General features: G+C 47.9%; 2 protein-coding genes across 8 annotated transcripts in view; both read left to right on the plus strand.

Moving 5' to 3' along the window:
* Positions 1–10,245, plus strand: part of GCC2 (GRIP and coiled-coil domain containing 2) — a 34,578-nt gene extending 24,333 nt beyond the window's left edge. The window contains exons 18-23 of one of the 3 annotated variants that reach the window (XM_059078238.2): positions 1,353–1,529; positions 3,079–3,296; positions 4,755–4,949; positions 5,943–6,082; positions 7,591–7,792; positions 8,848–10,245. In XM_059078238.2, coding sequence (XP_058934221.1) covers positions 1,353–1,529; positions 3,079–3,296; positions 4,755–4,949; positions 5,943–6,082; positions 7,591–7,792; positions 8,848–8,918 — 1,003 coding nt within the window. In that variant the 3' untranslated portion in view covers positions 8,919–10,245. The other 2 variants (XM_067006956.1, XM_067006955.1) reach the window with 2 other exon arrangements.
* A 10,357-nt stretch (positions 10,246–20,602) lies between these two features.
* LIMS1 (LIM zinc finger domain containing 1) overlaps positions 20,603–22,776 on the plus strand; it is a 104,941-nt gene continuing 102,767 nt past the window's right edge. For 2 of the 5 annotated variants that reach the window (XM_067006962.1, XM_067006967.1), the window contains exon 1: positions 20,603–20,788. In XM_067006962.1, the coding sequence (XP_066863063.1) occupies positions 20,618–20,788 (171 nt within the window). In that variant the 5' untranslated portion in view covers positions 20,603–20,617. The remainder of the gene's footprint in view (positions 20,789–22,776) is intronic. The other 3 variants (XR_010835280.1, XM_067006961.1, XM_059078244.2) reach the window with 2 other exon arrangements.

The raw sequence follows: 22,776 nt of genomic DNA on the forward strand, positions 1-22,776 counted from the left end.
TAGTCACCAGTGAGGACAGAGCCGGCTTCACCGCACTGTTTACGCAGAGAGACGTGTGCAGGAGCCATGGAGCCAGGCGGCGTCCGGACACCCGGGCCACAGTCCAACCCTGTCCGTCGCTTCCGGTCACAGTGTAAGGACAGACGTCACCATTACATCAGGACCAGTTTTTCCACTTTAGAAAATATAGTAGGAGAATAAAAATGCTTCCTTGATGTACTTATTCACCATTAGTTAGGCTAAGCATAAGTTGATTAAAAACATTTTACTTATTTCAAAAAGTTTTAAGTTAAGAACTAAATTTTCATCTAGAATTAAATTTTTCTTCTTAAATTTACGATGATCTCAATTACATAGTGTTTCAGTAGTATGTTAATGCTCCTTAAAAACTAGCATACTGGGCTTCCCTCGTGGCGCAGTGGTTGAGAGTCCTCCTGCTGATGCAGGGGACGCGGGTTCGTGCCCCGGTCCGGGAAGATCCCACGTGCCGCGGAGCGGCTAGGCCCGTGAGCCGTGGCCGCTGGGCCTCCGGAGCCTGTGCTCCGCGACGGGAGAGGCCACAACAGTGAGAGGCCCACGTACTGCAAAACAAACAAACAAACAAACAAAAAACCTAGCATACAGGGGCTTCCCTGGTGGCGCAGTGGTTGAGAGTCCGCCTGCCGATGCAGGGGACACGGGTTCGTGCCCCGGTCCGAGAGGATTCCATGTGCCCTGGAGCGGCTGGGCCCGTGAGCCATGGCCGCTGAGCCTGCGCGTCCGGAGCATGTGCTCTGCAGCAGGAGAGGCCACAACAGTGAGAGGCCCGCGTACCGCAAAAAAAAAAAAAAACAACTAGCATACAGATCACTTTTGTGAGTTATTCAAAAATACACTAGGAATGAGAGATAGGTAGGGCATTCTACAGCATGTATGTTTTGTTTTTGTACATAGAGACCCACTGTTCAGAGCAATTTTATATCTGGCTCTTACTGTTCTCAGTAGGACTAAATATCCTGCAGTATCTGTGTGTTTATACTTGTCTTACTTTTTACGTGTTTAATAAACAAGGGAAACTGTAGGCTGAAAAGTGACTGTTTGGATGCCAGTTAACGGTCCTCCTCCATTTGAATGTGAAATTTGTAAATTCAGAGATTTTTGTAAACGTGTAGTGTCTGAGGTCTGATTATAGCGTCTTTTATTTCACATTTAATCCTATTCTCTGAATTCTTGTGATTATTATATTTCCTTTAGAATCATCCATAATTGCAGAGTACGACATTGAAAGGTTACATGTTTAAAGTAAAATTTATTTGAAATCACAAAATCAGTTTTACATCTTTCAAAAGTTTTTTTAACTATTTCTGTTTCAGAGATCATCTGGAAATGCTGGTCGACCAACTAAAGATCAAATTACAAGACACCCAAAATAACTTACAGATCAACGTCTCTGAACTGCAGACCTTGCAGTCTGAACACAACGCCCTGCTAGAAAGGCACAACAGGATGCTGCAGGAGACCGTGTCCAAGGAGACTGGGCTCCGAGAGAAGTAAGGCTGGTGGCGCCAGCAGGCCCGTGGGTGCCGGGCAGCAGAGCATGTGTTTGCCGGAGCTGCCGGCCTGGTGCTCCTGGGGAGGGTTCAGGCTGGTGGTTGGAAAGAGGTGTTTCCACAGGCTTGGTGACTTGCTGCTTCCGCCTTAGAGCTCCCCCTTTTGATCGTTTCTCTACTTCGCTTTTCTGAGAGTAGTTTTATCTGCTCACCCAGTGTTCTGTCTCCTGTGGCCTTCACGGCCGGATGCTTCTTTGCAGCCGGGTGTCAGAAGGCAAGCACTTTTCTTTCTCTGTAGAGGAAAACATTCCGAAAGCTGCTGACCGAGCTCCCTGTGCAGCTGCATCCTCGGCCTGTCACATCGCCACACTTGTGTTAATCACTGCTCCCCGGAGTCGCTGGGGTGTCGGCAGAATAGACGGATGATTGTGAACCAGAAGCTTTGAGCTCCTGGGATACAGCAGTTGGGTTCACGGAGCATCTTCTGTCCCGGGTGTGGGGATGCTCTGCAGAGCTCAGGTGTGCTCGTCTTACGAGTAGAAGGCACTTGGTTGGCTTGGCTTTTGACCTTTCCACAGCGTGACTTCTCTGTGCTAATCATGTGGCTCACGGTTCCAGGAAGACCCGCCAGTCTTCTGACTACCCGGCACCAGGTTTTCCATGAGATTAGCTTACACCGTGATGGTCACTTGCTATTTACATCAGAAGCTTCCAGCACTTACTCTTCACTCTAGAAGGGTGGTTGTGACTGTAGTGCCAGCACGACTGAAGTGCAGTTATTTCATGCTCCACGTGTAGCCCTGTGCTCTGATAAACTCTGGAGGAGGTTTCTCTGAACACCCGGTGTACTTCCTCAGCTCAGGCCCCTCGTCTGAACTGGGTGATGGCTGGGGTGGTTTTGAGCTCGAGACCCAGGCTGTAGTACAGGCGCAGAGTCTATTGGAAGCGCAGCACATGTGGGGGGGGGCACACGGAGAAGCAGTTTATTTACGACAGAAGCGAAGCAGAGCCGTACACCCCGAGAAGGGCGTGGGCGTCCTTGCTGATGAGGAGTGCGCCAAAGGGGCGATTTAAATCGCTCACATCGGGGCCAGCTTCCAGGGCTGCCAGGTCCTCTGGCCGAGCGTCCTGCTTCATTTCCCACATCTGATCTGACCAAGGGCCCTGCCCAATGTGCATGTGCATCTTTTAGCCAAGATGGATTTCAGTGTGAGGGTCTCTGGGAGATGGACAGCACGTATTATGGGATAGCGCCCCCTCCCTTTTGACCCTCCCGAGAAACTCTTCTACACGTGCAGTCAGGGAGGTCTCCTTCACCTCAAGAATGGTAGATGCAGTCGTCGTACCTTTTTACCCCAGCAGCCTAGTTTCTCTCTGCTCTGCCATTAACCTTTTCGTTGAAATGTCAGGGGTACACAAGCTCCAGTTTGCTTGGACCAGGGGCCCGTCTGTGTCCCGCCTCAGTTCCCCAGGTGCACTTGTGGTCCGCGTCTCAGGGCGAGGCAGCGCCTGGGGTGGGAGCTCTCACGCGGTGCGGCCCTCTCCCCAGGCTGTGCGCCGTGCAGTCGGAGAACTCCGCGATCAAGTCTGAGCACGCACAGACCGTGAGCCAGCTCTCGGCCCAGCACGAGGCCCTGCGTGGCAGCTTCCGAGACCAGGTGCTGCAGCTGCAGGAGGAGCACCGGCGGACGGTGGAGACGCTGCGGCAGCAGCTGGCCAGGCTGGAGGCCCAGCTCTTCCAGCTCCGGAGCGAGCCGTCCACAAGAAGTATGTATGTATGCTCGGGACACCGCCGTCTCTGCCCTGTCCTGTGTGCCTGCGCTCCCCACGGTCCCGAGGAAGTCGGTGACTTACCGGGTGGCGACCAGCGTCAGTGCTCAGTGAATATTGGACCCGCTTACTGAGGGGAGACTTGGGCACTGAGCCCTCCTGTAGTACTCATAGCAGCCTCTGCACCCCTCAGGGTACCAGCCTTCCCGCGGTTGGGTTTTCCTCCGACTCACGGACGCACTGTCGGTCTCAAGACCGGTGTCCAAATTCTAGTGTCCACTGCATTCGTTTAGTGTCCTTCACGGCCAGTCTTCAAATACGTCTGTCCTTCAATCAGAAATTCTAGGAAGAGCTGAACTTGTAGGATCATTTGGCCAAACACAGCTTCTTCCCTTTCAAGTTTGTAATTAGTGGAGTTTGAGTTTAACCACACACACGACTTCCATTCTGCTTCCTGGAAGAGATGGGAACCCGTCAGCCAAGTCGAGGCCACACTTCAGTATTAACTATCAGCTTTATGCTTGTTACTGATTCCTTGTCACCAGGGTATTGGCAGCTGTGGTCACTCCTCAAGATCGAAACCTATGCCAGGAGTCATCAGAGGAAAGTAACCAGCCAGGGAGACGCTGGAATCAGGAATTAGCAGTAGCATAAGCAGTTAGCAAACTTTCAGGAAGGTGCTTCAGCAAAGGCAGCCGAAGGGCTAATGTTTGAAAAAGGGAGCGGGAGAGGGAACTTCATGGAAAGGAGAATAAAGGAAACTTGAAGTGGAAAGATCTGGCCAGAATTCTGGCCCCTAACGCAGCTCTGAGATCCTGGACCAAGCCATTTAATTTCTCTGACCATGCGGTTTCTTGGGATTAATAAAGTAACGTGCTCGGAAGTGTCTTATAGATCTTCCGGTTCTAGTCAGTGCTGCTTATCAGCGAGCAGGGGGGCCCGGCCCGGCACTGTGATGAGTCAGCCTGCCCTGGATTCGGGGCTCTTCTCTGCTGGACGCCACAAAAGGGGCGTGCAGTGGCAGGAAGCAGCAGGGTTGGGGTGTGAGGCCAGCGGTCAGCGAGAGCATCCTCGGAGCCAATCTCGGCGACAGTGTGTCGTCCCAGAGTTTGCAGTGCCGTAAACACCCAGTCCTCAGAATCTGGTTGAAGGGGTTTTGCCCTTGTTTAGCAGCTGGCCAGGCCTCTGCATTGTGTCAGCTAATGGTTTATCTTAACTCTGGTAGCAAGTACCACTTTTGCTGAATTTAGTGGTTAAAAGTTCGATAAGTAAGCTGTTCGGGCTGTTGCAGAAGTTCTCTCTTTCTACACCATTTGCTTGTCTCCTGGTTTCTCAGGTTCCCCACCGTGTCATTTGTTACCCCTAGAATCATTTTAACTTTACTGGATATCTCTGTTGATGCTGAATCCATAATTTTGGACAATCTCTTACTCTTTAAAAAAAAACATGTAACAGGCCCAGCTTCTTCCCAGCCACCTCCGAGGAGCCTTCGAGAAAGGAGAAGCACAGACCTCCCGCTTCTGGATGTGCCGGCCACGACCCGGGAGGAGGGGGAGGGGATGGAGACCACGGACGGCGAGTCCGCGTCTTCTGCCGGCGTCCACGCACAGTCCTTAGAGCAGCTGCTCCGTCCTCCCGAAGCCAGGCTCGGTACGCTTCCTGCTTCGTTGCACCTTTCGTTAATTCCGCTGTCCTGTCCAGCTTACATTACTCTGATTGATAAATGCGTTTTTGAGCTACTCTAATAAAATTTTTTTTCAGTATTCCACCCTTTTTCAAATGGAAAACTTCCCTGCAGAATGGAAACCAAAAAAAAAAAAATTTTTTTTTTAAACAAAATAAAAAGTTCAGCCCAAAGCTTGAGCCAGAAATAGGTGGTTGGAAGTTCTGTAGCGGTGTTAGAAATAGGATGAATTTCTCTCACCCTTCTAAGAAACGGATAGTTTCCGTTTGTTCCTCTTGATGAAGTGGTCATGCTAAACTCGCCTTATTAACTGCAGTAAAGTTGTGGACTGTTCTCTTCTTACCCATAATGCACACTAACGTTCCTGGTTCAGATGCCTGTTGGTCGTCTCGGGGTCTCCAGGATGTGGAGTGAGGACCAGTCGTGGCCTCAGTCCTAGACTGTGATTGGTCCTTGTCCCCCAGGAAGACTTAGTCCTGATGCGCTGTGGCCACAGCTCCATAATCAGACTTGGCTTTGCCGTTTTTGCCAGAAATACTTGTTGACTTTGAGCCTCTTCCCTCATGTATTAGGTTTGAGTAATAATACCGCTCCTTCCCTGGTAGAAAATCCTGTGAGAGACCACGATTTAAGTGATCAGTAACTGCTGGTACTTCCTCCTTTATGAGTAAAGTGACACCGGTTCTCGGGACATTAACAGATGTAGGAGGATGAAATCAGTAAGTTGGTGCCTACACGCTGGCCTGACTGCTTCCAGAACGAGCCCGTTGAGCCTGTGTCCAGGCGGGTGGCCCGCTCCACGGCAGAGTCCATCTTACCTGTGTCACGTGCAGCCTTTTAACTGGGCCGTGGGGGATGGAGAACAGAGCAAAGTGTCAATACTTAGGTATTTTCTTATTTAGAATCTTCACCTGTGACCCCTCATTTTGGAAATTAATTGTTGGGGCAATTCCTTGCAGAGCCTCCTTCCTGGCACGCTGAATTCACCAAAGAAGAATTGGTTCAGAAGCTCAGTTCCACCACAAAAAGTGCCGACCACTTAAACGGGCTGCTTCGGGAAACAGAAGCCACCAACGCCATCCTCATGGAGCAGATTAAGGTGAGGGCGGGATGCCACCTCCAGGAAGCCCTCCACACATATACTCGTGCGTCCATCACACCTTGATCCCTTACAAGGTTACGTTTCTGAAATGGAGAAATATTCTTGGCTTTTATATCTTTTATATAAAGACTATTTTAATTCCTACTTTTTCTAAGAAGCCAGAATAAATTTAGAGATTAGACAGCTGTTCACAAGTCCTTGTTCCACATTTGCTTGAGGAAAACTTGAACGGATGTGAGTCCCTGAATTCCAGACATGGACCGTAGAGCACTTCCAATTAGTGGCAGAGTGGCATGGGAGGTTTTCCTGTTTAAAGTCGACTCTGTAAGCCTGTAGGAACCAGGCAGTTGAGGATTACGCAGCTATTTGCACCCGAGCTCTCTGTAATACAGTCATGTTGTTTGTTGACCTCTTCTCACAAGCCAGGCCCTGCACTTTACATTATGTTACCGTATTTAATCCTAATCATCTCTGGGTGAGAACGAGCTGACCAGGGTGGAGAAAGTTCAAACTTGTGTCTGTCTGAAAAGCGCCTGCTTCTGCCCTGGACCTGCTTCTCCGAATAGATGGTCCTACCTCAGTGTAGGGCCCGAGGCTGTCCTCGTCAAGTTATGTTTTTAATGCTGGGTTAATTTGGTTATTTGCAGTAAATTATATATATCATGACATCCCACCTCTAACTATTTTAGTATTCATCTCTATAAAATATGTAAAATAACATTTTCCCACATTGTCAAAGCTGTATCACAGCTAAAAAAATCACTAAGTAGCCCAGAACCTGAGTGACTATTCAGATGTTATGCTTCCACAGGCTGACATTGTCCCATGATTTCTTAGACCTTAATGTTACTTTTTAAAATAACCCTATGTTTGAGGACAGAGTTGGCCAATTTTCATGGACTAACCTGAAACGATAAGATGTAACCATGTATTTTTATTTGTTTCAACCCAGAAATCTTCCTCCAATATTCACCATCCTGCGTCTTTTTCACAGCATCCTGTGCCCTCTTTTCCGTTAGTTTCTGATTGATACTCATTGTGAGTCGTCTCTCTGTTCTGCACTCAACTTTCGTTTGGTCAGGTGCTGTTCGTCTCGTAGCGGCTCTGGCTGTGGACACCCTGCCTGCCAGCCTGCTGGGCGGGGGCGGGAGTGGGGATGGCGGTAGGTGTGGCCCACAGTCTGTCATCCCGGAGCCCTGGGCCCCGGCCCCCTCCTGCCGAGCGCGGAGGGGGCGCCGACCCGCGTTACCCCCCCGCCGCGGTCCCCGGTCTCGGCCCCGCTTCCCACCGTGCGCGGTGCTCCCTCTGCAGCCGGGCCCCTGGGCCCCGTCTCCCACGGCGCCTGCGTCCCGACTCCTAGGAGCCTCTTGATGTTTCTCTTCTCCTCTTCTCCCGGCCCGGTCGCTCCTTCGTTGCCATTTTGGGGGCATTTCGGGGAAGAGCAGAAGGCCGCGTGCGTCCAGGTTGCCGCGTTAACCCGTCTGCGCTCCTTTCTCTGACCCCAGCTTCTGAAGAGTGAAATAAGGCGGCTGGAGAGGAACCAGGCGCGAGAGCAGTCGGCCGCCAACCTGGAATACCTGAAGAACGTGCTGCTGCAGTTCATCCTCCTGAAGCCGGGAAGCGAGCGGGCCCGGCTGCTGCCCGTCGTGGACACGATGCTGCAGCTCAGCCCCGAGGAGAAGGCCAGGCTGGCCGCGGCCGCCCAAGGTGCGCGCGCCTGGGACGCGGACCGGAGCTTTGGCCACGCTCTGCCGTGTGTGTCCCCGTGAGCAGGGCTGAAGAGCTGGCTCTTGAGCGTTTGAGGGCAGCTGTGGCGTGCTTGCGCCATTTTCACACGGCAGGCAGCAGGGCAGTGTCCGGTCTGATCTTCCCGTCCTTGGAAATGGGACTTGTGATCCTGGCGTTGAATTCTGCGCACGAACACAGTTCCCTTTCGTGGCGCGCTTTTATCGTGCGGTAGACGTCCTCACCCTGCCCACCCCCCGGGAGCCGCTCCCCACAGGGCCGTGGGAGAGGAGTGTCCCCAGTGGGGCTGCCGCGGCCCGGGACCGTGCGTGGAGCGTACATTCCTACCTGCGTCTCAGCCCTTCCACTAGAAAGCGCTCCTTACACACGAAGTGCGTTGCGGAGAACTTGCAGCGGGGCGGATTGGTTGCTGAGAAGGCCGTCGTGGGCCTAACCGTTTACTGCTTCGAAGGCAGTGAGGCAGCGAGTCTCCTTTCCCTGGTTGCTCTCAAGAGTCTTCTCTCTCCTTCTCTGGGGCAGTTTCACTTTTGTGTGAACAAGGGAAAACTTCCAGCCTCTGTGTGAGGAAAGACAACAGAAAGCGCCACCCTGGTCCCTACACGAGCAGCGTGCGGGGGGCACCGCTGGGCGGGGCGGGTTGGCGCTCTGCCGGCCGAGCACGTGTTAACACGTCTGCTCCCTGCGTGTCAGGTCCCAGCAGGTCCACAGACTGCGTGTGTCTTTCCTACTTGACGTATGACTTGGGATAAGTCGGCTTTGCTCCCCAAGGAAGCGAGTCACACGGCATTTTTCTGTGCCGACTCAGGACCTCGGCCCCCTGCCTGACAGGACTGAGCCTCGCTTCTGTGCATGTGTGCTCCAGCTGGCCACGGCTCGCAGGGCTGTGTGGTGTTGCTCCGTATGCATTCGGGGGTCGTCTGAGGCAGACAGGAAATGCTGCCAGGGTAAGGACAGACGGGTTTGGAGCCTGGAAATGCGGTGTGAGAAGATTGACACTTTTGTTTTGCTCCCCACAGGTGAGGAGGAGAATGCTTCCCGCTCCTCCGGCTGGGCGTCCTATCTGCACAGCTGGTCTGGACTTCGATAGACCGACGGGAGAGGCATTATTTATTAACCAAATAGAATCCATTCGGCAAAAAAGGTTCACGTATATGGCTGTCGTTCTTTTGTCCAGAAGCGTGTATACATAAGTCACGTCTCCGTGTGTGTGTTCATACGTGTGTCTGATGGGTTTAAAAGGCTCGGCCCGTGGTGAACTCCAGCAGGTGGAGTGTGGGAGGGGCCGTGGCCCAGGGACCCTGCCCCTCCCCGCCGCCGCCAGACCCAGGGGCCACGCGGCCACCCCACTCCCCCCTCCGGGCCCTCAGGCCACCTGCGTCGGGGCCGCACTGTGAATTCTGAAGTTAAACTAGGTTTAACTGGGATTTAGGCTTTTAAAATAATGTTTGAAGACCGTTTATCGCAAGGTCAGACTTGCAGATAGATTGTTATTAGTGACAAATGATGAGAGAAAATTTGTGAGTTAGGGTGTGAAGGAAAAAGCTTTATCAGTAACGCTGACTCTTTATGACGGGGATGTAAAGTGAACGTGCTGCCGTTTGTTAGGAGAGTAAGTTAAAGTGTGATGCATTTCGTTCTTTCCGTTCAAGTGAGCCGTTCTGTGTTCTCTGAAGTGTGTTACCTCCGAACCTGTGCTGGGGTCAGGCCAGGAGCCCCGGTCGCCGCGCTCCCTCGGGGGGCGGCCCCGGGGCCCTGCCCACGCCTCTGCTGTGCTCCAGCTGCTGCCGCGCGGGGACTCTGGCGGGACCCGGCCGCCTCCCCGGACGACCGTGCCCCGGGGCGCCGGCTGGCGGCTCCGCGTGCTCCCGGCCCCAGCGGGCAGGTTGCTGCGCGCTGCACGGGGCCCTGGGAGATCGCACAGCCCCCGAGAGGGGCTCCAGATGCGGGTCACCTGCCTGGGCGCCTCTCACTATTCCATGGAGCCCATCAAACGCGTGCCCTTAAATCAGAAACGTGAGAATGCTCGCGGCAGTGTTTCTTTGTGGAACAAATCGCCTCACAGTGTGCTCTGGGAGGCTCTCTCGGCTTCCAGTTCACACTCCGATCTTCAGTCTCAGCTGGTGAACTGACTTTGTACTTTGTTGACTGGGAACTTCGGTTTCCAATTTAATTTAACTGAAATTTGCTGCTGACGTGTTGAGTTTGTTCTTTAAACAAAAATCTCAATGTCTGTCTTTCCTCCTGTTTTAGAAGAACAGACCTACTAGTGAATGTATTAATGAAATGCATCTATTTCAGAGCTGACTTTAAAAGTTTAAATTTCGTTTTTTCCTTTATAAGCTGTGAATATGAGTAAGCCAGCGGTATGCGCTATAACTGTCACAGTATTTAAATAAACTTCACTGTCTCTGCAAGTCCAGGCCTCTTTGAAGTCTATAAAAACTTGTTTTGAGATATAGTCTCTACCTATGGGCATAACAAAAATGCATTTTTGCACGATAAAAAGTGTATTACTGGGGCTTCCCTGGTGGCGCAGTGGTTGAGAATCCGCCTGCCGATGCAGGGGACGCGGGTTCGTGCCCCGGTCCGGGAGGATCCCACGTGCCGCGGAGCGGCTGGGCCCGTGAGCCATGGCCGCTGAGCCTGCGCGTCCGGAGCCTGTGCTCCGCAACGGGAGAGGCCACAACAGTGAGGCCCGCATACCACAAAAAAAAAAAAAAAAAAAAGTGTATTACTTTGATTACAAAAGGTATCCTTCCCTGGTTTCAGCAGTGAGAGGAAATGTAATGATGATTTTAATACTTCTATTAAACGTGTTGCGTCGTTATGCCTGCTCATCTTCTGTTAGCCGAGGTTTCCTGGGCATTTTGAGTTGCTTTATGCAATGAATCTTCGGTTCTTTCTCTGCTGTCTTTACCGGTTGGGACCTTGGACCCTGGGTGCTTGGAGGGATGCCGGTCGCCCTTTGGGTCCGTGGTGCCTGGCGCATCTGACACGCACCTTCCGGCTGAAACTCAGGCCACCTTGGCCTTCCCGTGGGCACCTCTCAAGTTCCGGCCTCTGTGGTGTGAGGGTTTCTTGTACAGCGCACTCTGCTTACGCTGCAAACAGCGTAAGTGGGGAATTCCGTTCCTTCAGGCAGCAGTGGACTGCTCACTAGCGGCGCCGCGTCCCTCGCCCCACGTTAGCCAGTGCTGAGTCCCAGGGCTCCCGTGAAGGTACAGCAACGTCGCTGTTTGGCAAACAGAGCACACAGAAGTGCTCACGTGTGATTAAACAGGAACGTGGTGGTGGCACTTGGTGCGAGACTGTTGTGTTTTGATTTGGTGTCTGAAAATCGGCTGTGGCTTCGGCATAAGCCCAGGAGGACAACCTGTTACAACTTTGTGGTGTCTTTGGGCTGGTTTTCACCGGTGAGTGTTAAAAAGCGTTTGGTTGCTTATGCATTTGGCTGTATAGAGAAGGGAAGTGTTTTTCACCTGCATTCAAAATGTTGAGTACATGGGAAAAGAATCAAGTTCTGACATTCAGGTTGTTACTGTTGAAAACAATAGAAAGGCTCCTGTGAGTCGAACGCTGCATGTGGTGAGAAAGGTGATTTCAGGTTCCGGAAAGCAGGTGGCCACCGGGTTCCCTTGGAGGATGGGCCCACTCCCAGCCACCTCTCCGGAGTCCGCCCCCACCCCGCCTCTCTGAGCACGGTCACCGCCCCTTCCCCCCACACACCGTGCAGGTGCAGGGAGGCCCAGCCATAGGCGCCTGGACCAGGCGCAGGGCCCTACCCGAGCCAGACCACCTAGATCCTCTCAGGGTGAGGACTGGGGACCGAGAGTCAAGTCAGCATGTCTGTGCACCCGGAATCGAGACGTGTAAACGCAGGGGCTCCGGATGCCCGGAAGGAGCGGGGAAAGCCCACCAAAGCCCAGCGCGAAGAAGGCTAAGCTGATGCGCGGAGATCGCGGAAACCTCGGGCAAGAGTTCCGGGGCCTTCGATTAACAATATGGAATGAGCTCGTGATGTTAACGTTCAAACAGAAAAAAAAAAAAACATTGAACAAAACAAAGCAGACGTTCTAATCTAGGAAGCTCACAATTTAATGGTCTCTGGTCTCTGAAAATAAAAGAAATCGAAATTTTCAAAGAAATATTGCAAGAAAGCTTTGTGCAACTAAAAGACAAGTTCAAAATAAAGGGCTGATCAAAGATCCAGTAGAGACAGTCCCGGCTTCCGACGGGTCGACTTAAGATTTTTTGACTTTTTGATGGTGCGACAGTGATACCTGTTCAGTAGAAACCGTACTTGGAATTACGAACTTGGCTCTTTTCCCCCAGGCTGGCGATACGTGGTCCGGCCCCTGCCGTGCTGCTGGGCAGTGGAGCCGTGGCTCCAAGTCACCCCGCGACCAGAGGGGTGAGAAGTCGGTGCACTGACGGCCATTCTGCTCTCACTTTCCGTAGAGAATCCAACAAGTTTCGTGAGGCAGGAAACACTCTCTTATAAAACAGGCCTCGTGTTAGATGGTTTTGCCCAACTGCGGGCTGTCGTAAGTGTTCTGAGCGTGTTTAAGGTGGGCTGGGCTGCGACGCTTGTGGGGTCAGGTGTACTAAACGCATCTTCCACTTTCAGTGGGTTTAGTGGAACATAGCCCCATGGTAAGTGGAGGAAGATCTGTACATGAATGAAACAGGAATATCGATGTAAATTTTTAGGAGAGAAAGAGGCTCCTAAAAGGTTTCCAAACAGGAACAAACAAGTCACGTACGCAGGACACAGGAGGGAAAGGGGAGCTGCATCAGGCCTCCCGACAGCAGCACTGCACACCTTAAGGCACTGGAGAAATTCCTTCAAAATTCTGAGGAAACATGATTTCCAGCCTGGAATTCTGTAAACACAAGCTGTCAGTTAAATGGAAAGAGAAAGACATTTTCACATCCTTAAGAACTGGAAAAAAAAAAAAAAACTTCCCACGTCCTTTCTAAGGAACCTTTGAGAGAACCTGCTCCAGAGGGAGAAGAACACATAAAACAGCAGCCGCCGAGCAGAGACTTGACATGGGAGAGCGCTGAGCTGGGTCCCCGGATGGCGGCTGGGCAGCGGCCAAGAGGCAGAGGACGAATAAACAAGGTTCCAAACGCAGGTTCTCCTGGGAAAAAAAAAAAAAAAAAGTGGAACTAATAGATGATTTGATGTAGCTAATGTGTAAAATTTTATTGAAAGATGTTGGAACTAATAAGGACCTATCGTATAGCGCAGGGAACTCTTACCCAATACTCTGTAATGGCCTGTATGGGAAAAGAATCTAAAAAAGAGTAGATATATGTGTATGTATAACTGAGTCACTTTGCTGTACAGCAGAAACTAACGCAACATTGTAAATCAACTATATTCCAATTAAAAAAAATACAGTTTTACTGAAAAAAAAAGATGTTGGAAATGGAAGCGTGAACACTGACAACATATTTGATATTAAGGAAATATTTTTAGCTTCTTTAGTTTTGATGATGTTTATGTTTAGAAAGAATTCTTTTAAAAACATGCTGAAATGTTTCTTGAAGTCACATTTGATCTAAATTAATCTGGGAGGAGGGAAAAGTGGATGAAAGTGTAAATGAAAGAGGATCAACAATAAATTCATGGTTTTCTCATGACAAACATGTTCATTTTATGCATTCTTTTCCCACACACCCGAAGCATACAGTTTTCTCTTTTTTACATAATTTGTACATTGTGTTTTTTAAAAATATTGAGAGATGATTTACCTACCACAAAACTCACTGTGTAGCGTGTACAGCTGAACGGCTTCAGTGTGGTCACAGGATTGTGAAACCATCGCGAATTTTCATCATTCCAGAAAGAAACTCCCTACCCGTTTGTTGTCAGCCTCTCCCCCACTAACCCATGCCAGCCTTGGCAGCCACTGATCTGCCTTCTGTCTGCAGATTTGCCTGTTTGTATAATTCCTGTTACATTGCAACTAACGCATTCCTAATTTCCCAATAAAAGTAATAACCTCATGAGATTAAATGAAATGATGCAGTCAGAGGCTAACTCAGCGCAGTGTCTGGGACATAGGACACACACGGTAACTGTTTTTTGTTTCCCACTTTCAATGTATAATTACAAACTAGTTTCAGCACACTCTTGTCACTGTCACTACCAAGAAGATTAACATTAATGTTACCCAGTGAAACCATTGTTTGTGGCTATAAATCTTTTCTGAGGAATGTACTAAATTCTAAATGCAAAAATTCAATATTTTTAAAATTAATATCAGTGACATTTAGGTCATTTCTGTTACTGCTTTCCTAATTAGCAGAAGCAATTTAAAATGTAGTTTATCCAAGATACTGCGATTTCTGCTAACTGTGTTTCTTGTGTCTTTTTTGGTAACTTAGAAGAAGGCAGGTGTTTGGGTTTTGTTTGGCTTTTGATATCTTGAAATGTTATGCTGTTTCTTAACTTGTTGCTGGCTAGATACGGGGTACGCTTTCCTAGGGGGCGCCCTTGAGAACTGGCCGTGCCCTCTAGCTCCTTTTCTCACCCCAGTAGATTACCAGAAGGCCACCCTCCCTGGAGAACACTTCCGTTTCAACTTCAGCCTTTACTCTTAGTAACTTCCCCGAGGAAATGGATCTGTGCGTGAAGCCTGCTCTGCCTGGCTTCAGAGTATCTACGTTATCCCGTGATGTATTTTCCAGTTGCTTTGTCTGAGCATAGGTAGAAATGTGACTCACTGCAGGGGGTGGGAGGGGTAGTGGTGCATTAAGTCTAGTGGCGCAAAGATGGAAGAAAACCGAAGACACCACAGACTTTCAGTGAAAGGGATTCGTTTTAAAATTAAGAAAATTTGTAAACATGAAAATCAGTAAACGGACCTTATGCCCATACTGTACCAGGTTCTCAAAGGAGTCACCCTTTGCTAAGAGCACTGCTTGTTATTCACAATTGGTTTCTTTTGATATCTTGTTTGCACACAAAAGCATGATTTTTATTACTTATAACCAAAGTAGAGGCTAGAATTCAGACCTGTTCTGAGCAATGTAACAGATAGTTTATATTATTTATTTTAGTGCAGTTTAAATTATAAGATACAGTTCCCAAAGAGTGAAATACCATTTTTCACGAAGTATGGATCTGTGGTGTCTAGAACAACGTATCAGTATACCTCTTACACTAAGCGTAATTAGGAACTCTCTACATTTTATGGTATAGAGTGATCTCATTGTAAGCTGAAAACTCATTTTAACGACTGGACGTTGTCCAATGTTTAATTCTTATGATTCATTCTGAGTGTCTGACTGAGATCACTCTCTCTGGCCTTGGGCGTTTCTCCTGGGACCGATAAAGTATGCAGCTAACTGAATTTCATGACTGCACTGTTTCTGCTTCCTTTCCTGGAAAAGGAGGAATCATTCAGATCAGCTTTCAAAGTGCCTTATATATGACGACTTTGAAATATTTTAGAATGAATTCCTTTGTTCTAGGACTTCTGTGTCTAGTACAGTAGCCACTATTCACATGTGGATATTGAAAGACTGAAATGTAGTTACTCCAGACTGAGATATACTGTAAGTATAAAATACACATGAGATTTTAAAGGCATACGAAAAGTAACTTGGTTCCTTGAGAAAAGTAGTAAAATAGACACAACTCTGGCAGGACTGACCAAGAGAAGCAGCGAGATGACGCAAATAACTTTATTAATAAACAGGGGACACATAATAGATAAAGTAGAATTTTTAAAGATATGAGAATAATATAAATATGTTAACAATTCTGAAACTTTAGAAATGAAATATAAACCAATTTCTTTAAAATGTAAATTTACTCTGTATTACTATGTACGATGATTGTGTAGAATTTAAAAGCTTGAATAACCCTATAACTACAATAGACATTGAAATGGTGTTTAAAATCTTCTCAGGAAGAAAACACAAAGTCCAAGTGGACTTGCAGGCATGTCCCACCAAACTTTCAAGTAACAGTTGACCCAGTTTCATATAGCTGTATTCAGACAATAAATAGGAAATATTCTCCAACTTACTCTATAAGACCAGCATAAACCCTGATACCACCGATAAGATATCATTGGAAAGGAACATTGCAAGCCATTTCATAGTGAATATAGCTACAAAAATTCCAAACAAAATTTGATTGTGTATAAAAGAGGATGATACCTCAGGACTAAGTTGGGTGGGCCCTCAACATGCAAGGGGGTGTTCATATCAGAAAATACGTAAGTACACCTTATTACATTTACAGACGGAAAGAGCAAAGGCATCTGATCAAATTTGACATACACTGATATAAATTCTTAATGAATTAAAAATAGGAAAGAGTATCAATGAAAAATGAAGAGCAAACGTCATCCTAACCGGACACTGTTAGAATCATTCACTTTAAAATAAGGAAAAATAACGTGGCACTCACTAGGATTACTTCTACTTTCCCCCTAGGGTTAAAACCAATTAGGACTCTCTTTTTTCATGTGCCTGTTCTTGCTTGCAAAACTGATCGTTTCATTCCCTTTACTCGGTGGTTCTCAAGGTGTGCTCCCCAGACGGCAGCCACAGCATCTCCAGGGAGCTGGTTAGAAATGCAAGTCTCAGCCCCACCCAGACCCCCTGCAACAGAACCACAGGCCAGAGGCCCAGCAGGCAGGGTTTAACATGCACGCTGTGTGGTTCTGGTCCACACTCAAGTTTGGGAACCACCGGTCCGTGGGACTTAGCAACAAGGATCCACTGAAGCCTGCAGAGAGCTGAGGTCAGATTAGAGAAGAAACTGGTGTGAGGACAGTGAGAGGAAACAAGTTATATATATATATATTTTGTTTTTCAATTCTTTTCTATTATAGGTTATTACAAGATATTGACTATAGTTCCCTGTGCTATACGGTAAATCCTTGCTGTTCATCTACTTTATATACGGTAGCATGTATCTGTTAATCCCAGTGGTACTGGTAGTTTTAAAAAACTTCTCAGGTAATTCCAACAGCCAAGCTCGAGATCCATTGATCTATAAATAAATGGAATATACAGTGCAGCTGTTAAAAAGAATGAACGAGAGATATCCGTACTGAAGTAGAAGACTGTCCAGGATATGTATTTTTTAAATATTAAGATGCAAAATAGGATATATAGTGCCATTTAAGAAAACATACACACTTGCTAAACGTATAGCAAACATCTGGGAAAAGACACTAAAACTGTTATCAATTCCTATCTCTGCAACATGAGATCACAGGTATTACAATATGCTGTTTCTTGATAAGTTACATGTTTATGTAATGTTCGAATTCCTGAATAGTAAACAGTATTGACAATTGTTACGCTTCTATGTAACTGGTATTGTTCTCAGTGCTTCTGTTGTGTCTTTTTTTTCCCCTACTGGTTCCCCAGTGCCTAGAACAGTGCCTGGCACCAATATTTGTTGAAAGGTGAATCTTACTTAATCCTCTAACCCTGTTATTATTTCCTTTTTGAGGAGGAGGAGTCTAAGCAGGGAGAAGGTAAACCACTCAGCAGGTGGCTGGGAGGGTTTGAACCCGAATGTGCCTGAGCCCACACCCTTCCCTCCAACCAGGACACATCACGTATGAGCAGAGCTTTTCTGCTATGGAGCCAGAAAAGAGATCAGTATATATCACCTGAGGATGCAGGAAAAAGCTATCTAACTAACTCACCATTTCTGGACAGATAAATGCTGTTTTCCCTGTCCTCCTATTATGTACTTGTCTACTGGAGATTCAAGGAGGATGAAAAGAAGAAAAGCCACATTAAATAAGTGTTTATTGTGAATACAACCTCTAAACTATTTCCAATCATATGCCTTTTGTGTGTAAATGTGTATCAACATACATATAACACATACACTTACAAATACCAAATTTCATTTTTAAAAGCTGAGTAATGAGAGTCAAAACAAAAATGAATGAAGCGGTCTTGGACACATTGTGGTTTCATTCTGAGAGACTCCAGGGAAATATGAACAATAAGAAATACACTTTAACATTTAAAACCAAGAGACAATATTTTTTTCCGTCTTTGTGACAGACATTGGTCAACCACGGAAGCAGCTCACCCAGGTAACCATCCACAGACAGGATAACTACGGTGAAATGCACTACTGCTTGAAAACCACCAGTTAGAGACCCAGAGGTAGCCAGTTTTTAGCCAAGTGTCCTGAAGTGAGAGCAAGATCAATAGATCACAAACTACAGCATGTTGGAAGCAAGCTACCATGAAGAGAAACCTGCTTTATAAAATATAACCACCACAACAATTAAGCAAAGCAATTGATATGAAATTAATCTCTTACCTTTGGGAACATTTGGAATATAAATGCAAAACAACCCCAACTCTTTATTCGAAAAGAAGTGGGAGATGAAATTTGTTGGGAGATGAGATATCAAGACAAGTCTCTAAATATTTTGATTTTTTTCTTTAAAAATTAATACATATTCTTTTCTAGAAAACAAAGAAATGTAGGAAAACATCACATAGATTGTTCTCCAGACAAATCAGAACTACTGTTGATATTTAAGCATTTTTAACCAGTTGTAAATCACACACTGTATATAAAATTTTTAACTTATCCCATACAATTAACCACACTGCATATTTTCTCAAATTACTACTGTCTTATAACTTGAATTTTTAATGAATTTATAATACTCTATTAAGGAAATATATTTTGTGTGCATGTTCTCCCCTCTTTCTAATCCCTAGACCCTCTACAGATTCAACTTCTGTTACTAGTTTCTTGCATATCTTATATTTCCAGATATTTCTGAATATACAAGTGGTGAGAGAGAGAGAGAGTGTGTGTGTGTGTGTGTGTGTGTGTGTGTGTGTGTGCGCGCGCGTGCGCACCTGTGGGTGGTATCTCCCTTTTCTCTTCCCTCAGACGGCAGCATACTAAACAAACTTTTCTCCCTTTCATTAGTTCCTTACTTAAAATATATTGCAGAGGTCATTCTTTGTTTCTACAAATCATCTGCCTTATTTTTAAAAAACTGTTGTAAAATATACATAACATAAAATTGACCTTAAACATTTTTAAGTGTGCAGTTCAGTAGCGTCAAGTATATTCACATTGTTGTACAACCAACCTCCAGAGCTTTTTCATCTTTTTTAAAAAAAATTATTTACTTGTTTTTGGCTGCGTTGGGTCTTCGTTGCTGCGCGCGGGCTTTCTCTAGTTGCGGCGAGCGAGGGCTACTCTTGGTTGCGGTGCGCAGGCTTCTCATTGCGGTGTCTTCTCTTCGTTGTGGAGCACGGGCTCTAGGGTTGCAGGCTTCAGTAGTTGCAGCGTGTGGGCTCAGTAGTTGTGGTGCACGGGCTTTGTTGCTCCACGGCAGGCGGGATCTTCCAGGACCAGGGCTCTAACCCGTGTCCCCTGCGTTGGCAGGTAGATCCTTAACCACTGCGCAACCAGGGAAGTCCCAGAGCTTTTTCATCTTGCAAAACTGAAAGTGTACCTGTTAATCAAAACTCCTTACCTCCACCTCCCCCAGCCTCTGGCCGCCACCATCTACTTTCTCTCTCTCTGAGTGTGACTCCTCTGGGGACCTCACATAAGTGGAATCAGACAGTATTTGTCCTTTTTTGTCTGACTTATTTCACTCAGCACAATGTCCTCAAGTTTCATCCGTGTTGTAGCGTACGTCAGAATTTCCTTCCTTTTTAAGGCTGAATAATATTCCATTGTACGGATGGATCACATTTTGTTTACCCATTTCTCCATCCATGGACCTGTTTCCACCTTTGGCATTTGTGAATAATGCTGGTAATGAACTTGGGTGTACAAATATCTCCTCTAGCCCCTGCTTTCAACTCTTTTGGATGAATACCCAGAAGCGGGATTGCTGGATCATATGGCAACTCTCTTTTTAGTTTTCTGAGGACCCTCCGTACTGTTCTCCACACTGGCTGAACCAGTGTACATTCCCACCTGCAGTGCACCAGGGCCCCAGTTTCTCAACCAACACAACACCATGCGTGTGAGGTCGGTTCGATTTTCATTTCCCTGATGATGTCGAGCATCCTTTCATGTACTTGTTGGCTAGTCTTATGTTTTTAACATCTGTGTAGTATTATGTGTAGAAACCGTGATTTATTTAATTAACGTCCTGGTTAAACAAACCACCTCCTCAGTTACTCTTAAAAACAAACTGCATTGGCCCTGCCTGTACAAGCGTGTGGCCAGTTTTGCTCCGCTGCCGCACGCCGCCCACCCCCACTGCAGTCCTCCGTAAGGGGCAGCCTCCACCCCTCGGGGCTCACCGGGTTCCCCGGAACGCTCCGCGACAACCGTCCGTAAACGGGGTCGTCAGCGCTGCTGCAGCTCCGGGAGCGGCCCCACAGCGCGCACCGGGTCAGAGCGGAGCTGACTTCACATCAGCACCGACACCGCCCACCTTCCCCGCCCGCGGGATTCAGGTGCGGGGACAGCGGAGCAGGACGGAGGGCGACCCGGCCCCGCACCCCGACCGGGCCGGGCCTTCAGGCCCCGGGACTGAGTCCGCCTCCGCTAGGGCGGGGCCTCGGTGCGCGGGGCGGGGCGGCCTGAAGGCGAGGGCAGAGCCAAGGCGGGGCGGGGCCGACATGGGGCGATCCAGGGGGCGAGGCCTATCTGGAGGCGGGGTCGACCTCCGAGCGGATGGTTTCGGGGACCGGGGCTGGAGGCTGGGCAGTTCCGGGAGCTGGGACGACGCGGGCAGGGCCTGGCTGGAGGCGGGGCCGACATCCGGGCGGGCGGTTCCGGGGTGGGGGTGGGGCCCGATGGGCGGGGCCGAGCATGGGTGGGCGTGGCCTCCGCCCCCGCCCCCGCCCCTTCCTGCCAGTCCGCGCAGCGAGGAGGAGCGTTGGGAGCGGCGGGAGCGGCGCGAGTACGCGGTGCGGGTTCGCGTGGCCGCCGGAGATGCTGGGCGTGGCGGCAGGAATGACCAACAGGTAAGGCCGCGGCGGCCGTGAACCCGCAGCCGGAGCCGGAGCCACGTCGGCGGCGCTGCCGGCCCCTCCCCGTGCGCTGGCGGACGGGCCTGCAGAGCCGGCGGCCCGAGTGGACCGCGTCCCGGCCCGGCTCTCCCCCCACCCGGCGCTCTCAGCCCGGCTCGGGTTGTGAGAGGCGTACGTGAGGGCGGTACGTGAGGGCGGGGACGTCTCAGGTCTCGAGATTTACCGAATTAGAAACGGAACTGAGACTTTACGGGACATTGACTCATTCATTAAACGTAAAATAAGTCTCTGATCTCAACATACATAGCGCATGTTTTATGAAAATAGCATTTTCCTAAACAAAAAATTAGTGCGAAGAGAGCCCTGCTCTGACATTTTGCGTATCTCCTAAATGTCTGCATTTTCCTGCCTGCTCTGCTTTCAGTCCATTGCGGTGCGTTTTGGTTGAAGTCTGAAGAAAATCTGCGCCTAACCAGACGTGTGGTTGGAAAAAGGAGCAGTAGTACTTTAATAGCTTTTCACGTAGTTGCGGTGTTTTTCGTTGTTACTCCAAAACTAGGCAAGCTTAATGTTTCTTAAAGATTAGTTTGATGTGGCGTCTGAAGCCTCACAAGGAGGGTTTCACTCTCCATGACATTAAAATTCACCGTCTGCCCTGCAGTTGGAAGGGGCTTGTGCCCCGTCGTAACATCACCCTCATTTGGAACATGTTGATTCACTGAGTTAGGCAGCGCTTCCAAATGTTGACACATCTCTTTATACAGCACCACTAAATAACATTTCTTAATATCACCGCTGAACTCCTTAGAAACTCTCTAAATTTGAGAAGCTGTCAAGCTCCAGGTGGTGGATGCAAGTTTTCTAACATGCTAATTTTCAGTTGAAAACTTGATTTTTATTATTGATAGGAAACTCTTGTCAATTGTTCTCTTCAAAGTAACAGACTCACTTTGTTTAGTGTCAAGAAACGTCTGCCAAGTGCAAGTCTAAAAACCATAGTTTGTTATTCTTTCTGGTAAAACTGGTAGACCATGAAAAAAAGCATCTAATTCAGCAGGCACTGGGTCACGCTCGCGCTTTCCCTGCAGACAATCCTCTTACTGTGAGATGCAGCGCCAGTGCTTTGTTCATCACAAGAAACAGAATACAAGGTCAGAGTTCGAGATTTAATAACAGTGATTTGTATTGCTTCATCAAGGACATTTTTTTTGTTTTTAAAAAAATTTATTGAAAATTCAATCAATACAAAATTTAAAATATATATAAGATATAAAGAATGACAATACAGTGGATACAGTATGAATTAAGAGTATAACCAAAAAAAAGAAAAAGAGTGTCACCATTTCCTTTTAAGAGCCTTAATCATCTGCTGATCCCATCGCATTCCCATCCTGAATTTTCCCTTGGCCAATCCCTTACTTTTTTGTGTGGTACTAAGCACATTCATAATGTCGTGTGGCCATCGCTGGCACCTGCCCGTCTCCAGAACTCTTCTTTCTTGCAAAACTGAAACTCTGTCCATTAAACAACTTCCCATTCCCCTCTCCCTCCAGCCCCCGGTCACCCCTGTTGTATTTTCTGTCTCTGATTTAGACTATTCCAGGTTCCCCGTATAAGTAGAATCATCCGGTCTTTGTCCCTTTGTGTCTGGCGTATTTCACTCCATATAGTGTCCTCAGGGTTCATCCACGTTGTAGCCTGTGTCAGGATATCCTTTCTTTTTAAGGCTGAATAATATTCCATTGTATGTTTATACCGTTCATTTGTTTATTCGTTCATCCTTCAGTGGACGTTTGGGTTGTTTCCACCTTTTGGCCATTGTGAATAACGCTGCTCTGAACATGGGTGTACGTTTTCGAATGGAAACTTTTCTTGAGAGAATGGTAGATTCACATGCAATTGTCAGAAATAGTATAGAAAGATCCAGTGTATCCTTTATCGAGTTCCCCCATTGATAACATTTTGCAAAATTGTAGTGCACA

This window comes from Kogia breviceps, chromosome 11 (assembly GCF_026419965.1).
Source record: "Kogia breviceps isolate mKogBre1 chromosome 11, mKogBre1 haplotype 1, whole genome shotgun sequence".
Lineage (NCBI taxonomy): Eukaryota > Metazoa > Chordata > Mammalia > Artiodactyla > Physeteridae > Kogia > Kogia breviceps.